The 17,816-nt window shown below is 40.5% G+C and overlaps 1 protein-coding gene across 3 annotated transcripts; it reads right to left on the reverse strand.

Annotated features, from left to right (window-relative positions):
• Nucleotides 1-39: 39 nt before the first annotated feature.
• LOC310901219 (astacin-like metalloendopeptidase) lies at nucleotides 40-17,406 on the reverse strand. Of its 3 annotated transcripts, none has more exons than XM_083840491.1 (13): nucleotides 15,594-17,406; nucleotides 15,337-15,361; nucleotides 12,089-12,105; nucleotides 11,350-11,374; nucleotides 10,318-10,389; nucleotides 9,133-9,267; nucleotides 8,408-8,525; nucleotides 7,412-7,590; nucleotides 7,202-7,286; nucleotides 5,908-6,035; nucleotides 4,899-5,014; nucleotides 4,255-4,480; nucleotides 40-1,464 (listed from the first exon to the last, which is right to left on the reverse strand). In XM_083840491.1, exons 1-13 carry the CDS (start codon nucleotides 15,660-15,662, stop codon nucleotides 1,292-1,294), a joined length of 1,368 nt encoding a protein of 455 aa, XP_083696617.1. In that variant the 5' UTR covers nucleotides 15,663-17,406; the 3' UTR covers nucleotides 40-1,291. The 3 variants fall into 3 exon arrangements, with proteins under 3 accessions (XP_083696617.1, XP_083696618.1, XP_083696616.1); XM_083840492.1 differs by lacking the exon at nucleotides 40-1,464 and adding an exon at nucleotides 1,503-3,452; XM_083840490.1 differs by lacking the exon at nucleotides 40-1,464 and having other exon boundaries at nucleotides 1,503-4,480.
• Between the last annotated feature and the right edge of the window lie 410 nt (nucleotides 17,407-17,816).

Genomic DNA, 17,816 nt, shown 5'->3' on the forward strand with positions numbered 1-17,816 from the left:
CTCTTCTGCGAGCTCAGTGGGAGGGGGTGTGGAAGATGAAGACAGGCAGCGGGATGGGGAAGAAGCTCCAGGACAGAAAGGAGCAGATGTCGTAGGTATGGGATCCAACACGCTGCATTGTCACTGCCAGCATGGGCAGTGTGGCAGGGTGCTTCACAGTACAGGCATCCTGCATGTGCCTGAGGACTGCACGCAAAGACCCCAGTGTGGAAGGCCTGGAATTGAAGGTGACAGTCTAATTGTCCCATATCTGCATGGTGCCTTGTGAAGAGGAATTCAGACCACGCAGGAAAAACACCACTGAAACAAACATGGGACTTGCAGCCCCGTGCCTTCCCACATAAGTCCCTAGTGTTCGGGCAGCCCGTTTGTCACTGCTGGAAGGATATGTGTATTTTCCTGCTGGGGTAACAGGAAAAGGAATGGCACGTTTGGTAGCTGTAAGCTTGCTGACAGGAAGGCGTGAGATCTTCCACTGACAAGTCATCTGTGCTGTTACCTGAATGGAGCGTAGGCCCTGTGGTCATGCCAGAAACGACGCATTCCTCTATGATCCTCCTGGGTGCAGTGTCGTGGGAGCAGTGTCATGGGAATGGTGTCCCTTGTTATCAATACAGGATGTTCTTGTAACCCTTGTTCTGCTGCTTCTTTCAGTGCTTTCTCACACGTGCACACTTCCATCCCTACAACATTCCTGCCAATCTTGGTATTTCTGTTAAGAATCTCTCTGCAAGGACTGGCCTGGCTGGATTGCTATGGATGTAGTTTTGGGAGAAGAGCTGGTGTCCTAAAAGAGATATTCTGTTCCATCCCTGGGGGACTTTGCATATGTGAAGGTTTCCATATGCCCAAATTAGCTTTGATCAATGACCAGCATTGAAACAAGCCTCAGCTTCTCCCTCTGTGGCAGAACCCCAAAACTAGAAAGCTTCAGGACAGCCACACAGTGTCTCTAGTGCTATATGGCCATAGGTGGAGATATGATCCTTCTGAACAGGATGGCTTCTGCCTACAGGCTGGGGTAGGACGCGTATTCTGAACCTGATCATGAAAATGTCAACTTGCAAAAGTTATAATTTGTCAAAAAAAAAAAGTATGTGGGGAGCATATCATTGTGCTGAGAAGCTTCAGTGCAGGCCTTATGAACACAGCTTTGCTTCCCAGTGAGTATCTCTACCTACAAGCCAAAGCTCTTTGAAAGCCATTGAAATTCCACTGCCATAAAATCTTGAGGGGTAAATAGCACACTACCTGCTTGCAAGTTGCAAATGTCCATGCTCAACGAAGTCTGTCATTCCTGACAGGAGAAAGAGATTTTGCTCCATGAAGCTTTCATAAAAGCTAATAAGCCAGTAAGTGGGCACTTTTCCTTGGAAACTCTCCAAACTCCTTCATGCACTAGGGTTTCTTTAAGCAGATGTTGTCTTTTCTGGCATTCATTTTTCAGAAGTTTGCTGCCAGATCCTGTTTAAGCCACGAAAAAAAAAAAAAAATCTGTAAAGCTGTGTACAAAGGTATCTATGGGGATGTCACTATAAAAAAAAAATAAAAAATAAAACATTATGATGGAGGCCCATGCAGAAATCTCAGAAGAGAAACACAAGACTGAAAAGGCATGTAAGTAAAGTCTGAAAAATATTTTGACAGAGAACTGAGAGACTTCTGCTTTTAGAAGGTGCACTCCTGACTGAAATACACAAAAATTGTGTATCTGAAGTGTTTCATACAGATCAATGTTTTTTGTTTGTTTTCGTTTTGTATTTCCATACAAAAAATAGCCCTTATTATTTATATCAGAAATAACAAAATTGTCCTCACCAAACCACCAGTAGATTCTTGCTTTGCGGTATTATTTCCTCCATTTTGTTTTGTAGGGGCTCGGGAATCACAGCAGTCAAATATTTTTTCTCTAGAACTGCATTTTTAACAATATTCCAGAAAGACTACTTCTTATATGATGTGTTGATAGCAACACGTAAGTGCTAAGAATAAGTAGAAGCTGAACCTAGGTTCCAATGTTTTAAGAACTAAAGAAATGTCTGTTCTAAAGTAGACTGAAAATTGCTGTCTTCAGAGGCATTTGCACAGCCATTTGTCACTGTGGATGAGGAAGCAATCTTAAATGGAATTAAGGTTTCTCTAACTTTAAAGAAGTGGCCAATCCTTCATCAAATATAAACGCAGACCAAGCTTTGAGCAAACTCTTGTAAATGCATTCTTTTTGGTGCTTCCTTTAACAAAAGAAAATAAATCAATAATTTGCTGCATAAACCTTACTCTGTGGTTCAAGTTAATTTCCCACTGTTCTTTTCTAGAAATCTATTTCTGTAGAAAAGTTCCAAAGTTCCTAGCATTACGGAGTAAGAACAGGAAAAGCATTTGCCTTTTTTCAGACCTGCACATGCAAGTGTTACATGCTAAGGTTAGTCATATATCTAACTATCTCTACAAGAGTAAAATATTGGCCTATTTTGCTCTCAGATCTGTTAGGAAAAAAAAAAAAAAAAAAAAAAAAAAACCAAGAGTATGCCATTTTGAGAGTGTGATTACATGCAAAGACTAAGAAATAAGCTTTCCAGGGGCTCTGCCAATCTTACAGCTCTCTGTCTTCCTTGAGAGATCAGAACAGGAAAGTTTAGTTTCTTGCCTCACAAAAGATTTCTTCCCTGAACTGAAGAAGTGCTTGAACTCTGGCAGCATTATCTAGTTCAGCTCTTATCCTGTCACAGGCTTAACTATTTCTGTGGAGTAAAAATGGCTTCTGGATAAAAAAGCACCCTTAGGTGGCCCCTGCCTACCAGAACTGTACAGTGAAAACTGCAATAGGATGTATCAATACTTTATGGCAACAACTTTATCATGTCTGTCTCTCTTGTGATTTAAGGATGTAACAGGATCATTTAAGAGAGATGTCATTTTTGGAAAATTGAACGTTAGGCTAGGAAAAGAGGCTGTTTCTAGGACATTCTTTCATGCTGAAGACTGTGGAGAATAGAAAACGAATTTGTAAAGTTACAGCTGGTCTCTTCGGCTGTCTAAACCTATGATAACATCTCTATGATATTCTTAAGAGATACCTCTGTGGCTGAATGAAGGGTGCTAAGAAGTAAGACAACGTTGATATTGTGTGAGGCTGGAAGGGACTACTGGAAAATATAAATGGAAACTTTTTTTATGAAGCTTTTTATTAAATTGTTAAATAGAAGGAGGTAATAACTTAACTGTGCAGATGAAAGGGGGAATATACCAGATGTATAGAATTCATACATTTGTATGGCTTGGGGAATAAACTTTCTCAGGAAGGTGAAGACTTCGATTCTTAATAGAATTAAATTTCATACTGATCCAAGCCAAGATAGGAGCAAAGTTGGAAATGCATAATTTCAATATTCACAGAATAGATTCTTCTCCATTAAGTCAGTTGTGGCTGCTAGGTTTTCTTTGGATCCTTACTGTAAGTGAAATGAGACAATATTTAGCTTTCAGAGCTCTCTGAACAAACAGTAGTATCTCTAAAGTATGTAAAAGTTAAATCACATTTTATCCAAAAACTGGGATCATTTTGTAGTCAATGACACATAAAAGTGGCATGGGGATTTTTCCTCTTTTTCTTTCCTTCCATAGCTACAATTGACAGAAATAGATACTACAGAGAGTCACCATTACTGTGGTAACTTAATTGCATGTTTGTGACACTAGTCATTAATTAAACAGGACTGAAAAGAATGTTTTAGGTGAATATGTTCCATGGATCCTGACTATGGAAATACTGCCTCTTTTCTTGCCATTGGGCTGGGTGACCTGGCTTACCACAAATCTTTCTTGCCCTCTGAACTGTCTGATGAAAAACCTATCTTTTTTTTTCAGAAGAGCAATATATTTAAATATTACATTATGATTTGTTCTCATCCTACTGTGCTAGTAACCCTAGCTGTAAGTTTAAACTGATCATACCCTTAATGGTGCATGCTTTGGAACGGTGTGTATCTGAAAGGCAAGGCAAACTGTGGAATCTGGGAATCACCTGGCTGACAATTTGTCCTGAGCATGGCCCCATCTTTCTAAATGAATAAATGGTACTAGTGTAGGACTGATCAATTAGATCAAAAGCAAGGCAGGAAGTGGTGGGTCTTGTGGATATCATTTCCTCAACAGTGTTTTTCCAAAAGACATGTGAAGAGGAAGGTAGAATACCTGTTGACTTGACATAGATTATTTTTCTTTCTCCACCATTCTCTTTGTTCTCAGACCTACCGGAAGTAAAGGTGGCTTGGAAACCAGAAGCTGTACCAGCACCATCTGTGACAAACTCTACGAGCATAAGATTGCTAGAAGCAACTACATCCGTGGGTATCTTTGATCCACAGGTTTTGTCCATTAAAACTGTAGAAGACTTGCTGGATCCATCATAAACTTTAACATAATCACCCTGACAGCCTCTGGTTTTCTGCAGCTCAAAGGCACGGAAATGCAGGGAAATCTGGAAGGGAAGAAAAACCAAGCCTTTCATACACACATATGAGAGTTCTTTCATGGAGTGCCCTTTAAACCAGACAGAATCCAAGCTGTAGCCAAGCCCAAACTGGTACTGCTTGCCCTGCCTTGCCTCTCATCCCCTGAAGATGCAGGATTCAGATCTAACAGGCCTCTAACTGAATGCTCCCATGTTCAGACTGCTTGGAATTTTTCAAAACTATTGGAGGTTTTCAAAATCACAATTCTGCAGTTGTTTTTGCCTGTACCTGGCTTAAGGACACAAAGAAGTACAGACTAGTTTGAAATCTCTCCCATGAAAAAGATGTTATATGGCAACTGTTACGCAGATAAAGAGCAAAATGTTTAACAAAGAAAGGTGTAAGGCCAACCATATTCCAAGACCATTATTAACTCATGATTACCTTTCTCGATCGGGTACGGATAAGCCAGACACAGTTGGTATTATGTGAGTAATTTCTTGGGTGGTTGGCAGATTTCAGTGACCCAAATGCTGCATCGAGAATAGTGCTACAGCGACCTGAGGGAGAAACAAAGTTTAGTCCAGCACCAGGCTTGCAGAAACTTCCACTCACTTAAAATTGTAATCTCTTCAGAATGTAAAAGTCTTGATTTTCTGATATGGCAACATCATTTCAGGGGACTGGTACACTAAAGAGTGTCAGAGGTTTCATTTTGGCACATTTAGTCACATGGTAATCCACTGATGTGAGGAAGTCAAGTGGTGTTAGAAGAATCAAAAAATTATGGTGTCTCTGCAATACCTACATTCTGAGTTTAGGAGGAGGATTTGGGTTTTCCTCTGTGCAAGGGATAATACTTTATTCGTCATGTTTTTTACCTTTGAATAAATTTCTGTGATTGTATAAAAGAATTTCTTCAAGCAGAGGTTAAAATTAAGGAGTAGAAAATATATAAATATTTAGAATGACAATTTAAACATTTGAAAACTATTAGGCTAGAGCTGCACAAGATACCATGAAACAGTTTCAGTTCAGAAGAGCGTAACAGCTCTTTTCGTTTGTCTCAGGTCTTAAATACAAACTGCAATGAGGGACAAAGATGTCTGACTTTTGTGGGGTTTATCATTGTCTCATGAGCCCTAACAAACCTGATGACTCCAGTGAAGCATACGACATGGTATGCAGTTAAGCCAGTGCCACAGTCATCACATATGCCAACAATGAATGTGTTTGATTTAGTTTGGAAGCAAAAAATAATATTTCACTAATCACAATATGCCTCCAGCTTCACCTTTGCATTCTCTGCCAGAGTGACCGTAATGGGTACCATAGATTTAGGAGTGTAGTCTCACAGTCTTTGATGAGAAGCTGCTGCCAATGCAGACTGCCCAAACACCTCTGTCAATGAGCTGAGTATCCTCAGAGGAAAGGATGGCTTTGAGTCACTTACTGCAATTGTAGAGCTTGTTGATTTTGGCCACGTCCATGTTGCTTAGTCCCTGCCTCTGTCCAATATGTACTGCTCCATCAGGGATTGGTACAATAGTTGCTTTTCCAGTGGTATTAGTGAATGTGTATCTGAAAAAAAAAAAAAAAAAAAAGTTCTTTAAGTAAAGTTTAAAGTTCTTTAAGTAAAATTACTTCTTTCAGGATTTAATGGCACAATCTACATGCTTTGAGGGAGAACAACAATTGTATGCAAGTTGCTTAAATCCCTTCTGAGAAGTAGATTGTTCTTCTGGCCGATTCTTGATGCATGTTCCAGCATTCTTCTTCTTGTGCAAGAAGAATGGAACCTGCAAAACATGTCTGCTTGCTGCCTCATACTACAAGGCCCTCAAACTATGCTGTTTGGAGAGCTAAATTTAAAACGAGCTCATCAGTTACCTTTGCTATTGTTCTTGAAATTTTATTAAATACGGAATAACCCAAGGATAACAAACTATCTTAATCCCAAACTCATCCTTGAAGAAAATTCAAGCAAACCTCCAAGCCCTAGACATGGTGGCTGGGGAGTAATAGCACTGCTGTCACATACATTATGAAGGTGTTTAAGGTTCTAAAGTCCCACAAGAGGATGCTAATACAGAAATTATTGGAGGCGTAAGTCAGTCTCTTCTTATAATAGAAAAAAATAAAATATAAAACAACCTTTGGCTGCCTCTATATTAATTTATTTATATTTGTGCACAGATTAACTTTACTGTGATCTTAGACTGACAATATTAAACAACACTAATTAGATTGCTGATTAAATGATCTATAGTGTAATACCACTTCAGAAAACTATTTTTAGCCTAGAACCCCAGTATGTTAGGTGGTAGAGTAACAGAGGAAAAAAGACAGCTCTCCCTAAAAAACCTATCTGCGGTTGATGGCTTGCAGTCCTCTTCTTGGCTATGTAATCCTTTTCTTCAAGTGGCAAAGGAGGAACTCTACTCTGAAGCTGCTTCCTTTGTTGTTGCTATGATTAACAGTGCTATTCAAATAAGTTTGATTAGGAAGTCCAGCAGTAAGCAGATGCCCTCCTTTGCCACGTGCTCAGCTGTGAATGACTCCTTAAAGAAAGCTAAAGGATAGTGAATTAATCATGGGGAATGGCTTATCTGAACTGACTTACACTGTTTTTCTCAGAGGGGGAAATGGGGAAGCTATTCCCCATTAGTAGTAGGACAGAGTTTTTACAAGTTAGTTCTAATGTGAGATTTGAGTTCCAACGAAAGCAATGTCACGCTGCTACTTACGGGCCATAGTGCATTACTGAAGAATAGTCATATGGAAGACCCAGGTTGTTAGAGTTTTCAAATTTCTTGAAGTCTGGTCTGTCAGCTGTAATATAAGATACTGTTCTTAAAGTGTGCTTCTTATCCACTCCCTCAGGGAGCAAGGAAGAGTTGGAAACAGCAGGACATATCTACTCTACTATCTACACTGAGGAGATCAAAAGTACTTACCTGGGCTGATGTACTCCCACATGATCTTTACATATTTATCCCTGTCACTTCGAGAATGTTCATGCAAAAATCCCAGGGCATGGTCCAGTTCGTGCTGAATTATTCCTTTCCACATGCAGCCTCCTTTCATCACAGAGACAGTCTGTCCACCTCCTACTTTTCCATAGTTGGACCAGCAGCTGAGAGAGGCATTGAACACCAACAGAAGAAGACTTATGGGATTTTTATTGTCAGGCAAAGGGACATTACAGAGAACCTTGTTTCACATATACATTGTGGGAATGGAATGATTACTTCCTGTCCACTGGGATAGTCAGTGTCTACAGAAAGGTAAAACTGACTATGTTGTACAAAACAAGAGCCAGTATGGTCATCACTAAAGCTTCCCGGAAGACCTTCATTAGCACAAAGGCTCCTGCATGCTGACCTTCTATACTCAGGGATTTTAACTCCCTAGAAATAACCATTTTTGATCCGAATGACTGAATCCTATATCAGAGCTGGAGCTAAGATAAATAGCACTTAAAAGCTGGCAGATGTTAAACAATTCTCTCACAGAGTCAAATTCTGACCTTGACAACCAACTGTATGTCTGACTCAGAGAACTGTTTATTTCATAAGTTAGAATTGATTTTGCCTTTGCAAGAACTACAGTAGCTTGTTATATGTTGTGTTCAAGTATGCATTATATATATGTATATAATGTATATATATACATATATGTATATATATAAAACACCACACAGAAAACACAAGCTGAAGTATGTTCTACACCTTAAGGGTGCTTTTCTGTGGTCTGAGTCACTTCAGTTTCTCTTCTGACTCACTGAAGTAAATGCTGGGTCCTTGCACTTGCAGGGTACCTTACACTGTGATAAAACATGAAGTTTCTTCTCCAAATCAACACCTCTTTCCTCTCTAAGTCACGCGAGATGCAGGTAGTGAAGAATTGAAAAGCAACACAGAAACAACTTGTTCATTTGTCTTTGAACTTACCCATCAGCAGATTTAATGCTGAGGTAATCACGTTCTGTCTGGCGCTTCACAAAATTAATACAAGTCAGTGTTTCGAATTCTGCCATAGCTTCCTGAATCCCTTTTATGTGGCTCTCCTCTGGAGAAGAAAAGGTTAATTTTGGGGGTCACAGAGAATAATAACAGGTGCCATTGAAATCTCACGTGTACACAAAAACAGGGTAAATGAGGGACACAAACATTAGCCTAGTCTCTTTGTTGCTTCTTGCTCATTAATGAATTTCATTAAGGTATTACAGCCTGGCATGAGATTCTCCTTATCCAGATCCGTGTCCAAATGGATTCAGGTGGGAGCCTTTTTTTCTTAACAACTTGTTTTAAATTATAGGGGTGATTGTTGTTCTAGCTGCTGATTGTGCACTTGCAGGCAGCTATGGGAAACTATTTTGCTAATGAAAAGTAGGCCATTCAAACCACACCACAATAGGCCTAAAGGCAGGTATTCATTGTTGTCTTCAGGAGACCAGACCCAAAATATTATGGATGCAAACTACTCAAGGAAATTTGATCTCTTTTTTCTGTTTATGTCTTTGTATTTAAAATTAATCTGTGCTTGCATAGCACAAATAAATCCTTAGAATAGATTTCATCACCATAGCCACTGGAAGCAGGTTTCTATCTGAAACTTATTGGATAACGTCCATTCAAAAAAAAATAAATATATATACACAGAAATTTACACCCACCATAAGTAGGATCCAAGACATAGGGAACACGAACAATCCCATCGCTGGACTGGGGCCAGTAGCAATTGCGACAGTTGATGGCACTGCGGCTCCTTTGTGGGACTATGTCACCTTCTTGCAAGTACCGAGAGCAGTCTGTGGTGAGAAAAAAAGGGTGGAAGTACCTGAGCCGTAGACTGCTGGGAGCTGTCTAGGGTACACTTGGAAAAGTGTCACTCTGTGTCCTCCTGAAAGCTTATTTTTCCTAAGCTTCTGCTCCTGGTCAACATTGGAAGTGGAGTATTGGACTAGATGGACATTATTTGCTTCCCTACTTTTGCCGAAGTGTCCTTAGCTAAGAGGACAGGTGAGAAGCTCCAGCTCAGTTGGGTAGGGTTTTAGGCAAGACAAGGTAGGTCTGAAAGCAGTTCAAGCAGTAAGAGGAATGCTGTACTCTGGTACTATTTCTTTACCACCTTGTCACACTGAGTGAATGCCCAGGAAAGGTGCTGGGCAAAGGCAGGAGGACAGTAAGGAAACCCAGGAAGGCAAGAGTACAGAGGGACAAATAAAAAAAAAGTGTTGTCTATAGAAAACTGTAGGAGTGTTTGCTGTCCATTTCTACAGACAGGAGTAAGGCTTCATGAATGACCACACTTTCCCCTCCCTGAGGGAGAAAATACAAGAAAGAGAAGCTGATAAAAAGTGGCAAATATGTTTGGAAGTATCAAGGAACAGGAAGTCTAGAGCAGGAAGCTTGGAACTGGCCATATAGGAGTCTGTACTACAAAGGCATATGATGACTGAATGCACATATTACTTTCATTCAACATAAAGGTAGTTAAATAATAAAACAACCATATAACCAAGTTCTCTTTTTATGTCCAAAGAAGGACCAAGATGTTGAGAGCTAAAGCTGAAGAAGCTGCCTGCATAGTTCAGTTGCATCGACATCTGGTATCATCTTCAGTATTGACAAGATAGATTTAGGATACCATAGGGCTTCAGCAGACCACACAGACAAAGTATTTGTGGCCAGTTTCTGAGGGTTTTTTACATTTATATGAGCAAGATAGGAAAAAATGTTTGCACAGATTATGGTAAGATATTGTATCTCCCCCATTGCCCTCTCCCCAGCCCCCAGCCCCCCTCCAAAATAATAACAATCAGAGAGACCCAGTAGAAGCAGGGCTTTGATGGTATTACCTTTGTTAACTTTCAGAATTCTGTTAAAAATAACTTCATCCTCAGAGTCTGTCTCTATAGGTGATGGAGATTCTGTTCAGAAAATAGAGAATCACTTTCTCATTCCCAAGGGCAAAGTGAATCCTGATTTTTAATCTGACAAGTTTCCAGGCACTCCCTTTGCTCTGGCCCCAATCACAGTCATGCAGTCAAACTCACGGAGTCTATTTATGTGTTGGTGTTCAGTCATGTAGATATTTGCTCAGGGACACAATCTTGTGAACCTCCCAACAGCAGTGGTTGTTTCGGCATTAATCCAGTCCCGAGAGACATTCCTTTTCAATCTTTCTCTCTTTCTACCTTTGTTTTTTAGTCATTGCATTTACAGGAATGGTCCTTCAGCTCTTCTAAGTCTGTTTTGTCCTGCTTGGACAGCAGGCAATTCCAGCTGGCAATTCCCCTCATCTGCATGGCTCCCTCCGTGTGCTCAGACAGCACAGCTTTCCTTCTGCATGCACACATCACGCTCAATCACCCAAACATATCAGGAGCAAAAACGGTTGGAAAGCATTCCTGCTGCTTACTGCTGGGTACGCTTTTCTTGAAAACTCTTGAAACCAATGAATCAGGACTGAATTCCTATTCCATGATTGAGACTGAGGTGCCCAGATAAGCCCAGTATTGGGGACTTCTGAGCCTCACATAAGTAAAATCAGCTGATTTTGAGCATCATGCTATGAGTCTTGACATCCACAAACAGCACAGGCAGATGGCTTCTGCGCTTGCTTTAACCTTCAGAAGTGACTTAAGTCAGGATATTATCTAAGCAGAACCATTTTTAGCAAAATTAACACCTGAAATTGTTAGCAAGGCTGGGAAATTGGCCACAACCAACAGACTCTACTTTGCATAAATTATTATGGTTAATGCATTCTTAAAATTTCTTCCCTGAAATTAATTTGTGTTAAGCAAGTGCTATTTTCTGGAGTAACTGGGTAGCTAACAATCAGTATATCCTAGCAAACACTTACATTTAGATGTAATAATACATACCATATATATCTTCTTCTGTAGTAACCTAGGAGGATGAAACATAAGTATTATCTCACAATTAACAGTATAACATAAATATGAAATAAATTAACATGCAAAGGATCAAAAGTGTCTGGGCTACTGTTGTGTGCATCTTTCACTAGTGCAGTCTTGAGGTCTTATTTACTGTACCATGTGTAAAAAAAGTACTACCATGTGTGGTAGATATTCTTCTTTGATGTATTTTGCATATACGGATATCATAAAATAAATTCGCATAGGAGATTCAGGAAATGCAATTTGAAGCATGTAGCAAGTTTCATAACTTCTAGCTTCATTCATGTTCCTGATGGTAGAGTACAAGGCTGATGAAATCTCTGATGAAATCCTCCCAGTATCACCTCACAGCAGTGGTGAAAGGCCATGGCATTTACTGCTTGTAGGGAACTGTGGGGCTGGTACCTAGCTGTGGAGGTCATGTTAGTAGCAAAACAAATTGCCATACTCCCTTTGCCTAGTAGAATAAAAAGCAGTTCTGAGTTTTCTCTATGACCACAAAGGAGGCAAAAGTTTCCTGGGATTTTGGCTATATTTGGGCATTTTGGAATGACAAATGAGATAGGGATGGAAACTGCACACTCTGGTACATTGTTGATCTGGGAAGACTTCCTGCACAGATGGGGATATGGATGAGTAGATGAGTCTTGAAGTCAGTGCTGGACCCCAAAGTTAACAAAGGAGCTGATTTAGTTGTCCTCACCTGAGTAGGTTCTGTTGCTGCAAAAAGCAAGGAAGAAAAAGACAAGCAAAAGGAGCAAATTAGATTCTGAATGCAACTTCACAGCACAGGTCTCAATAGCACAGGTCTCCTCAGCCATGGGAATGCCTTTGGCAGGTGCCCTTGCTTGGAGAGGTAAGAGGGTGCATTAACTGATGCATGTGCACAGAAATTCAATTGAGACTTAGACAAACATCTATGAAACTGTTCCATGTTCAGGAACACAATCCTGGTCATTAACTGTATAAGAATCAGCAAAGCATTTTTCAGCTCCAGTGTGAAAAATGTCAGAGGAAATTAGGGACAAAAATTTGTTTTGTTCCCAGATTCCACTGGAACAGGTGCAGGCTAACCAGCTCAACAATCCTCTCTGGTTTCACAGTGTCAAAGAGGAAAGTTATAAAATGGGATGAAGGCTATAATTTAGCACCAGGCAAATAATCTTGACTTCAGTATGCACCTGACAGCAGCTTGTAACCATCCTGAATCCTAACATGTGTTTCTAGCATGTCACCTTCTTATTTCTGCCAAAAGGCAGTTTCTAGATACCAGCACAGAAGGGAAAATCTGATATATATATTTCTGAAGAGAAACTTCATTGTTATAGCATCAGAAGAGTACAGAAATTGAAAGGTCCTCCAGAGGTCATCCAGTTTGTCTGCTTTCCCTAAGGCAGAAGCAGTTTTATCTATGTTATTCCTGAACACAGTTTGCTTGACCTGTTCTTAAGTATGATGGATATGCCACACACCTTTCTGGCAATCTCTTCCTTGTTGTTAATAATCACACCTGTATTTGTCAAAATTTAAAACCACAATTGTTTTTCTACCCAACACCATCACAGAGAGCACTTATGCAAATAGTTCTCATATCTCTAAGCCCATCCTTAACTTTTTGAGCATGTGTTTTTAACAGAAGATGTGGAGGATGCCAAGCTCTGTCACACCTTGCAGCACCTTTCCTTTTCACAGCTTCCGTTGACCTAAGTGGTTATTGCCCAAATGTAGGGGGGACTTCCTCCTATTCAGAGTAGGTCTAGAACCTGCAGAAGAATTGCTTTGATTGAGCCAAAAATTCTTAAATCTGCCTTTTCAGACTGTTACTTCATTTGCATGCTAAAGAAACTCCACTATGATAACTTTTGTTTATTATGCAAAAGTTCGGTCATTTCCCAGGAGCTGCAACAGAGAGGTCTATGGCATCAAAAAATTATTCGGGAAAGTGCATTTTTGAGATAGGTTGACCAAATTCAAAATTCATGCACACAAGAGGCATTAGAATAATTGACTAGTCAAAGTCAGTGGAAATTAGGCTCCAGATTCCTAGGCACATACAGCTCAGGACCCCTTTTTAAAGCTCAAGTGAGACATCATAGCAGGCATCTGCTATGTGCCTCATCAAATGAAATCTGGTGTGATACGGATTTCAAAATGTTACAGTTCAAGTTTTCCCTGCACTGTAGATACTGAAAGATGGCACAAAAAGCAGTAACAATGGTAAATTAAAACTCACTGTATGTGTTTGGCCCATTAACCCTGCCACTTCGAGTTCCAACAAGCATGTCCCTCCACTGGCTTCAAATTTACTGAACATTAATTTTGCATCCCTTTGCTTCTATGCCATAACTGACATCTCAAAAGAAGAATTGCTCAGTTTTCATTAGTCACTACCTTGTTCTGAGTATGTCAAGCAACTCTTTCTTAGGCCTCTTCCTTTTGTAGCACGTCACCCCTGACTCGGCAGTTTCTTGATGTAGTTAAGGTCTACCTACAGTTTTATTTCCATTGACATTCGCTGGAAATCTGCAATGACCCCATTCTATTTTTCAAAATGACAAAAGCTGTTCTGTTAAGCCCATACTATTCATTTTCTATCTCAGCACAATGCAAAGCTTTCTCCAACACCTGATGTACCTTTTTCTTGTTGCTGCATCAAGGCAGGTAAGGAGGCAAATAAGTGGCAATAAGTGGCAAATAAGTGGCAATAAGTTTCCTAATGCTCAGTTTAAAGGAAAAGTATCAAAATGTAATGTTAAAATGTAATTTTCAAACCTGTCAAAGCACAGCTGAATTAACCTAACAAACCACACCCAGAAAGTACATACATGTAGAGCACGTCTGTGTGAAAGCACATCTGCATTCAGCCCAATACCAAATTGGGAAACATAAAAGTTAGTACATTCAAGTGCTCTAAAGTTGTCACTCAGCAGCAAATTAGTCTTAAGTGTTATCACCTATATTTACCACGCACTGGTGAAATTCAAATCTATACGTCTTTTATAACCTTGTGACACCTTTTCCATTTTTTCTGTGTTGTGACACAGTGAAGTCAAAGCTTCTTATCAACATTGTGCAGCCCAGGGTTACAGAACGAGGCACTCTTAGACACACAGCTCTGAGTCTGCTCTGACTCAGACCTCTCACCTGTCTACACTATAAGTAAAATTGATTGCTCAACAATTTGGTCTACCACAACACATACACTGCTGATGACATGCAGGTACTTTCACTGCTACAGCTCTGCTTTTGTTCCTCTTTCCTGAGGCCTCTTTGGCAGCCCCATGCTTCAGCTGTACAACTATATGTAACTACATCAGTGGCAGCGTCACAAATCAGCTTGTCATTCATTTCAGGATCTACTACACTGCACAGAACTGCACCTACAAAATACGGGGTTCTCTCCACAGTACAGATCTTACCTCCATTTCCCTGTTCCTCACTAAGTATGAGCAGCATAGAGCTTCTTTCTTAAAATCTTTTGTTCTGCTGCTGCTGCTCCCAGATAGACCCTTGTATCTTGTCACCACTGCTAGAATCATTGAAATCTTGACAGACAGCCTTAACTTTTTCTACCCTGAAGAAGCTCTGCTTTGAGCTCTGCTTTTGAATCTTAATTTCCCCCTACTTCAGATTTTTTTTATTCATTCCATAAAGACACTGGGAAGCCATACAATTTGTAATAATAACTCTCTTCAAAATACATAACTTAGTAAGTAGGCAAACAGAAAACCATACTCTCGCTAAGTCCCTCATACATGCAATGTAGTGGCATGTTTATTTCTGGCAGTATAATGTCCGTAGTTACACTTCTAGCTAGTAAAAACTGCATATCTGGAAGTATTACTGAAACTACATTATTTGCATCAGCTAATGACCAGGCTTCGAGATTGCTGCTACGTAATTTATTTGATACATGGTCAAGAATTAAAATACAATAGAAATCCTACTTACTTGCTGTACTGTTTCCGGAGTTGTCCTGCAAAATCAATAGGTAGAAGGTATTAATTTTCCATAGCTCATAAATGCAGCAACAATAGCATCAAAACGAGGTCAAAAAGAGGAGCTAAAGTAATAGATTGTCTTCATATAGCATTATATTACTACTATTTTTCTTGTGGGAAAATTATCAAAATGGGTTTCCACAGCTTCACTCCAGGAAGAACATGTCAATTAGAAGAAAGAGCAGGGCTGCATGGAACTGCTCTCACCTGAATAGGGAAGCCCAGGGTAGTGTGAAGCAGAAATGCGGTGAAGACTAGGAACATTTTCAGATCCATTCTCCAGTTCTGACAGACCACCCGTGCTTGTCCTTATCTCTTCCCCTTCCAGGAGCGCTGCCGCTAGATATACCAGTAGAGCCTGCTCTGCCAGGGCTCAAAAAATCTTCACCAGCCAATGGGGATCCAGGCAGGAAGCAAGCTTCTTTTGCAGCCTCAAGAGTCAATTTAGCCTCAGGGTATCTCCTAGTGCTGCACTACTGCTGTCAGGGTGATCTACAGCATCCCTTGTCTTCATATTGCCATTCACACTGCTCTCTGGACAAGGATCAGCCTCATGCTTGTGCTGCCATGCACTTTCTCTGCTTCGTGGAGGAGCTTTCCTTAAGTGTTCAATTTAACTGGTACCACCTGGGAAGCCCTGGATAGCTTTCTGGTGTAATTCTGGAGATTTCTGATGGTGGGTGATTTTTTACTTTATGTCACAGGAAGCACAGAAGGCCATGACAGTATTATGCTACTTCGGAGCTTGTAAGAAATCCCTATTCAGTGTAGTCATGTCCATATATTCCCTGAGTAGATTTCCTTCATGTTCTCAGCTTATAGATCTACAAGTAGAATTTCTGTTTCTTCCTCTGTGTTTCCTGATGTTATAGGAACTCCATAATTTCTGTCAGTCTGACACTTACAGGTGCCCGGTAGGCTTCATGACCAGCAGTCGGAGAGGGGATGAAAGACAAGAGGAGCAGAAGCAGCACTTGTCATTCTCACATTTTGAGGATGATTTACTGATCCACTGCTTACTGGAGCTCACTTCCAGAAAGGATGTAGGAAGCAATGAGCAGACCTGTCAAGAAATGCTTGTAGGAGGTAAACTCCTGAGTCTTTTGTCACAGCAACATCTTGTCATGACCTCTTTATTGCAGCAAAGTACTGCTTGTTGAAATATTTGCTGGAAGTGCTGTACCTGGGGAATTGTCCGGTCTCTAATGCATGCTTGTTTTGTGTCAGAGTACATTTTCCATGCGTGGAGAAGGAAACTGAAATTAAAAAGGTAGAGATTCTCTCCGTAGACCATGCCAGTGCTCAGATACCTTCAGAGTGAGTTTAAATCCACTCACACTTTCACTGTTTCTTTCTGTATTAAATAAGATGTTCCACAATGATCTTGGTGTTAGAAGTTAGCCATGTTGGTGAATGAACCAAGAAAGAATCAAGAAGGAGTGGAGTGGGAGAAAGCTTTCACCAAATGAAAACCGGTCAAGTCTAGGAGTTACAGGGAAATGTAGTCTGAATTGCATTGTCAGGGATTACTCTTAATTTTAGTGGATGGAAGTTCACAGTTATGCACCACTGGCTATTTTAGGAGAGTCTGTATTGACAAGGTCCAGGGATAAACCTTCATTATCTCCACAGGGAGGCAGCACAGGAGAATACTATTTTTTTCCTCTCTGGCTGAAGTACAGTGTGCCCTAGACACCTGATAGTAAAAAGCAGGGTAGCACATGGCCCTTGTCCCTGTGAAAGAACAAAGATCAAGCAGGCACTGTCAGCACGCTGATCTTGCTGACACGGACAGTCTTTGTGTCCCTCTGTGTGCATAAACGTTTGCACTAAGCAATGCTAAGTGCCTTTCTTTGTATTTGGGCTTCAGTGATGAAAATCTTCCTTGTGCTGAAGCGAAGTGGTGCAACTCTGGTCTGCAGTCCTGGAGTGATTTCCCCAGGCTTCTCACTCAATACAAGGGCAAGATGGATGTCCTTGCTTACAAATGCCTTGGTATGCTAAAACGTATCAAAAAGACACCACAGAATGGGACTTGCATATAATCTGCTTGCATTAGAGTTTAGAGGAAGAAAGGAAAGGTCAGATTCCCCTCAGGGAAAACCAGTCCAGAAGCAAAAGGACAGATCAGAGATACTGAAGGAATAAAGCAAGGGGTTAAACTGCAGGGTAGGAAGATCAGTAAACAGCATCTTTGTTGCTTCTTGCTGGGAAAATACTATAACCTCCCAAGTAGCCGGTTAACTGCCTGTGCTCAGGAAAGGGTGAGGGAACTGGGCTGGCGAAAAGGATGCTGCACGTTTTGTGCTGGACGTGCTAATTGCTAATATGCTGACATATTAAGTAGTTTGTCAGACTGATTGCTGCATGCCACCTTTTCCATATGCTAACACTAGTGATGATGGGGGAGATTGCTGTTACAATCAAGAA

Source organism: Anser anser (genome assembly GCF_964211835.1).
Source record: "Anser anser genome assembly, chromosome: 5".
NCBI classification, from domain to species: domain Eukaryota; kingdom Metazoa; phylum Chordata; class Aves; order Anseriformes; family Anatidae; genus Anser; species Anser anser.

Coding starts and splice junctions, on each gene's coding strand:
- LOC310901219 (XM_083840490.1), bottom strand. CDS start 15,662: ATGGATCTGAAAATGTTCCTAGTCTTCACCGCATTTCTGCTTCACACT. Junction 15,362..15,593: donor CCCTGGGCTTCCCTATTCAG/GTGAGAGCAGTT, acceptor TTGATTTTGCAG/GACAACTCCGGAAACAGTAC. Junction 7,591..8,407: donor AGCATTAAATCTGCTGATGG/GTAAGTTCAAAG, acceptor TGCCTCTCTCAG/CTGCTGGTCCAACTATGGAA.